The following is a 5,852-nucleotide window of genomic DNA, read 5'->3' as shown; positions in this document are numbered from 1 at the left end:
CATGTTGCTGCTTCAGTGTCTCAATCACCAGCAGCACCTACTGGGAAATAGCAGGGACAATGCCCACAGTTTTCCATCTATCGATGGGAATGAATGGCAGATGAAGAGCAGCATGGATGCAGTTTCCAATCTGCATGATTATGCAAGCTTTCAAATCGAAGAATTTCTGATTTTTAATGGGTATAATTAATATCATTCAGTCTCTGTCTCTTTCATCCTTTCCACTCCATGACCCCGGGTCTCTTGCTGATTTAATTTAGTTTGAGGAACTTGCAGAAGCTCCTTGAGGTATTGTTCATGGTCCAGTCATCTTTAGCTGTATTATAATTTATTTTTGGAATGTGTACATTTATTCTTTTATTGTCTTTGAGGAGGTAGTGCTGTGCGACTTTCTAAAATTGGTGGAGTCCACGTAGTGTCGGTGTTCCCACGAAGCTGTTGGGATGGATTTCCAGAATTTTAAGGCAACAATAGTGAAGGAACAGTAGTATAGTCCGAATTCAGGATGGTGTGGAAGTTTGAAGAGGCCTCGTAGCTGATGGGTGGTGATGACCCCATGCGTCTGCTTCCAATGTCTTCCTCGGTGGTGGAGGTCAGAGGTTTAGCAGGAAATCAAATGGACACATGATGGATGTAAAGCTGCAAGGTTTGGGGATTAAAGTAGGGGAACAGGACTGATTGCCAACTCTGTGTAAAGCCATTCATCGACTTGTTGGCTAAATAACCACCATCAATGCAATTGTGACTTTTATAAGGTGCTGTAGAAGGCAGCTCAGTAAGTGCGTCCAGTGCATCTAGTAAATGGTACACACTGCTACCAGAGTGCAAACAGCAGTGTGCACCAGAGAGGGCTCATCGTCAGAGCCCAGTGACCTAACAATATCAGAGCAGCAAAGGTTTCAAAGACTGTGTCTCTGCAGGAAGATGGTCACTGTATCATGCACTATGATGAATGAGGAGCTGCACCCATATATCCCCAAATCTATAGTTTGATTTATTATTGTCACATGTACTGAGATACAGTGAATAGTATTGTTTTCCATGCTATCCAGACTAAGTACATCAGGATAATAGAACAGAATGCAGTGTTGCAGCTGTGGCGAAAGATCAACTCTAATATGATAGGTTTGTACATAAATCTGGTCACAGCCGGAAGAAGCTGTTCTTGAATCTGTTTGCACGTGTTTTCAAAGTTATGTAATTTCTGCCCAAGGAGCAGGGTGAAAGAGAATGGTACTCCATTTTAATTCTGGTTCAGGATCACACCAAGATGAGTACAGCTTTCATGATGGCAATGCTGTTGGAGACATACACAGGATTTCCCATTCTGGGACTTATCACTGAGCCAAGAAGGCCACCAAAGATACACTGAAGAGAGCCAGCCATTATCTCTGGGTTTCCAATCTCAATGATCAGTGTGAGAAGTTTATAGGAATCGGGTTCATCGCTGGATTCTCCCATGTGTTGGAGATCCTTGATTGCATGTTGGTCTTAAGGAAAGGCTTACATTCAATGTAAAGCTGTGCTGAAACCATTACAAACCGTTTCTTCAGGTTATACAAAGTTTCTGGAGATTTCTCACAATACCTACACTCTCAGGCCCTCCCTGGTGCCTGACCTTTTCAGGTCCCACACATTCCTTCAAATTGAGTACAGGGTGTCAAGGGTTACCCAATAAAGACATGGCTCCTCCTCTTTCTATCAAACCCATCCCCAATGATACTGTGATTCTTGAGTGTTGTTGGAACTCTCTAGGCGAGGCATCAATCAGACTCCTGACTACTGCATTCTCTGTGGTTTGGAGTGTCAAGCCATGAGATACTGACCGCAGAATTCCCAACCTTAGACCTGGTGTTGTAGCTTCAGTATTGATTTGGCTGATCCAGTTACATTTGTAGCTAGTGACCATCTGCATAAAGTTGATAAGCTTTCATGATGGCAATGCTGTTGAATATCAAGAGGAAAAAAGTAGGTAATTGCTTAGCACTCCTTTATCATGAATATGACTTGACAGTCCAAGCTTGGATGTTGTCCAGGTCTTGTTGCATAAAGATGCAGACTCCTTCAGTATCTGAGGACTGGTGAATGATGCTGAATATTTTACCCCAAGCAGCTGAAGATGGTTGGACCTAGGAGGAGGTGTTTCATCACATTTCTGGGCGGATTGATTAGAAAGTATCTTTCCTGAGGAGCTGCTGCAGTGATGATCTGTACTGAGATTATTGACCTCCAGCAACAACAACCATCTTCCTTTGGACTAGAAATGAGTCCAAGCAGTGATCAATTCTGCCCCCTTGACTCCAAGTGGCTTCCATTTTGCAAGGATTCTTTGGCACCACACTTTGTCAAACATTGCCTTGATGTCAAGTACAGTTGCAGTCACCTTGCATCTGCATTTCAGTTTTTTGTCCACATTTGAAGAAAAATTGCATTAAAGTTTGGAACTGAGCCATCCTAATATGCTGAAACTAAGCATTGGTGAGCAGGCCATTGCTATATTTAGTACCACTTGTTAGCTTGTCAAAAATACTTACACGCACTTTGCAGAGGATTGAGAGAAGATTGAGATGGTTCCCATATTTGGTGGAATTGGATCCTGTATCAGAGCCATCTTGATGGTAAGGTCATGAGGTGAAAAGGTCAGGGTGTGCAATTCTCCTGCTCATGGACCATAGTACCTCAGATGTTTGGATCTCAACACCAATATTTTTATTACAATAAGGTGAAGCAAAAACTGATGGAAATACTCCACAGATCAGTAAACAGCTGTGGTAAAGGGAAGGTAAAGCTCCAGGCTCTAGCACAATGACTTTTCATTGGAACGTTTTACATTCTATCACTTTTCCCAGAACTGACCATTTTATGTTTCTGTAACTTCACTAACCCCATAAAGACTCCAGGTTTCATCAACTTGAACTTTGCTTTCTCCACCCTCACAAATTAAGTTTTCGAGACAGCTTTTATTTATCACAATCTTCCCTTTGACATTCTCCCCTCAAATTTGTTTCTACATTTTTACAGTCCCTTTAAAAGGCGTCCTGTTGAAATCCTGTTTTTCACTCATTGTTTCCTCTCTGTAAAGTACTTTCAGACATCTATGTATCAGCCAGGATTGATACAGATTACACGTTTTTGTTCTCCTAAATATGATTCTTGATCCAATTAACTTTCCTTTGTTTTGGATTTCGATCATTATTATCGATTGACTTAATTGAGCCTCATTAATTTTTCCCTTTGTATTTTCAGTCTCTGTCACACTGGATACAGAAACAGCAAATCCAAAGCTTGAGGTATCTAAAGATCAGAAGAACGTGAGATTGACCCAGACAGCACTGAGTGTCCATGACAATGAAGAGAGGTTTACCGTCTGTGAATCAATGCTTGGATCAGAGGGATTTACTTCAGGCTCACACTACTGGGAGGTGGAGGTGGTGGGGAATCAGCACTGGACTGTGGGAGTAGCCACAGAGTCTGTGGAGAGGAAGAAAGAAATCCAGCTGACACCAAAGAATGGGTTTTGGACAATTGGGAGGACTGAGAATAAATTTGAGGCAAACTTTGAAAAAACATCTGATATCCAAGCTGGTGAGATTCCAAGGAAAATTGGTGTTTATCTCAACTATGAGTCTGGGATTGTTTCATTTTACAGTGCAGGTACAAAGATTTACTTGTACACTTTCACTGGGTGTGAATTCACAGAGAAAGTTCATCCTTTCTTCAGTACAACACACTGTGACAAATGGCTGAGAATCTGCCCAGTTTAGCATTGTTTCTGTGAAACGTTTCTGACCTGAAAGTTTCTCCAAAGTATTTTACAGTTTAATAGGAAGAAAGGAATCTGGGATCATCCCTTTTTACAAAACATTGTCTGATTGTCAAAGCTGTAAGTAATGTAAATATGTGTTTGGTCAGCTTCACAGTGAGGAGAAGGTTTCCCTCCATGTGAACCACTGATAGGCTGGAGATAATCAGGAGTTAGTAACTGGTGGATTTGCCATCCATCTGCTCCCAGATTATAAAGGCATCCCTGTTACTGGTGACTTCACTTCAACTGAGTCTGACATTGGTTTGCACGTGGTTAATGTGGCTTGTGCCTGCCAGTCTGGAACCAGATGAGGGCCAGCTTTGCAATGTACTTAAAAAGTAAATGAGCTGGATTTACAATATCAAGAATGAAGACCTGATGTGGGAAGCAATGTCACACTTAACAAAATCATTTTAAAGAGATTTTGAGACAAAAATAGAAATTGCTGGAAAAGCTCAGCAGGTCTGGCAGTATCTGTGGAGAGAAATCAGAGTTAATGTTTCGAGCCGAGTGACCCTTTTCCTTCAGGGTGCAGTGAATATGTAGCTTTTACTCTGGAGTTAAGTTTGCATTTAGAAAATGGGATAACTGCAAAGAAAAGCATCTTGAATTCCATTACAGCTGAAAGGTCAGGGCAAGGTTTCTTTAAGAGGTTAACATCTAGGAAAGGAAGATCATAAAACGGTTGGTAGATTTGCTTTGCTGATGAGCCAAAGATGTCATGCCGAAGCTGCTTGTAAAGAAATACAGTTGAAGGAGCTGGTTTTATTTGGAACTTGGAGCTAAATTATGATAAAGGTGTTACTGAACTCATATCAAAGAAAAAATTCTAAATGAAGAATAATCAAGAGGTCAGGGTGAGGATAGCCCAGAGTAGGTTCTATCATCATGGTCCTGGGGAGAGAGTAAGAAGATTCTCTGGTTTCGATCTCTGTTTGCTGGGGGAAATGGTTAACTGCAGTTTGGAACTGGGAATGTTGAAGCAAAGAAATGGCTTCAGGCAACACAAGTACTGTCATTAGTAGACAGCAGACAGCTAGCCCTCAGGAGATGTCCCAGGGAGTTTGATGACTCCTTACTATTTGAATGGGGGCAAGAAAAAGAAGCACAGTGCAGCTGAGTGTGGGATGAAGGAAGTTCAGAAAAAGTATTTGCTTCCAATGCTGGATCTTGAAGACTGAAGATTTGGACTCTCTTGTGAAGGGGGGAAAAAATTGAATGAGATTTTATGACACAGGGTGTCACTAATTTCTGGATGTGTTGCTGAGAAATCGACAGACCTTGTCTTGGTTGTCTCTGCCATCTCCAGTGCAGACTGTGGGGGTGTCGACTACAATTTGTCTATTAACTCAGTTACTGCATTAATTCTGAACATTAACTACTCCTGGTCCTGGTCTCCTGTCTAGTTAATACTGCCTGAGCTGATGCTTACTTCCATGTTCTGCAACTTGCAACTGTCTTAAGTATTTTGTTTTTACTTGTACAGTAATAATTGTATAATTGAATGTCATGACTGAGGGGAAAATGCACTGATAATCCACACCCCACTACTTCTCCAGTGTAATCATTTGTTTAAATTCAAAATACCCAATTGGTTCTCTTTTGTACTTCTAACAAAAATAAGCAGAACATCACCAGGCTTCTTTGCTGAACTCAAATAATTTGTTTATTATAAATTTGATCTCAGTCAGGGTGTAAATGTTCCATGAATCATCACAAATGTGTAAGTATCCAATTAAATCATCAAGATGCCTAGTTTGTCGAACTGGCTCTGATTCAGGTTAAAAATTACTTCACACCAGGTTTTGTCATTTCTTGGAAAAATAACCATTTATTGTAAATTAACTTCATCTTTTGTGCATGATAAAAGAAAAATGGATTTTCCATTCATTACAATGCAATTTAAAGCTTACCTCTTTATTCATGAATGACAGACAAAGACACAGTTTGACACAAATACAACAAGTGGAGAAATATAGACAGGGGAGCAAATTCTGTCCATCAAAGTCCAGACTATAAAGCTGGGTTGAATTCTCTCATGATTTTG

General features: G+C 40.7%; 1 protein-coding gene across 1 annotated transcript in view; it reads left to right on the top strand.

Annotated features, from left to right (window-relative positions):
- LOC122541553 (butyrophilin subfamily 3 member A3-like) overlaps positions 1 to 5,352 on the top strand; it is a gene marked incomplete at its 5' end in the record, with an annotated part of 8,133 nt that extends 2,781 nt beyond the window's left edge. Inside the window, 2 exons of the mRNA XM_043678382.1 lie at positions 887 to 896; positions 3,247 to 5,352. Coding sequence (XP_043534317.1) covers positions 887 to 896; positions 3,247 to 3,764 — 528 coding nt within the window. The remainder of the gene's footprint in view (positions 1 to 886; positions 897 to 3,246) is intronic.
- Between the last annotated feature and the right edge of the window lie 500 nt (positions 5,353 to 5,852).

The sequence above is a fragment of the Chiloscyllium plagiosum genome, chromosome 37, assembly GCF_004010195.1.
Source record: "Chiloscyllium plagiosum isolate BGI_BamShark_2017 chromosome 37, ASM401019v2, whole genome shotgun sequence".
Taxonomy (NCBI): Eukaryota; Metazoa; Chordata; class Chondrichthyes; order Orectolobiformes; family Hemiscylliidae; genus Chiloscyllium; species Chiloscyllium plagiosum.
This window is presented reverse-complemented; position numbering and strand designations above follow the sequence as displayed.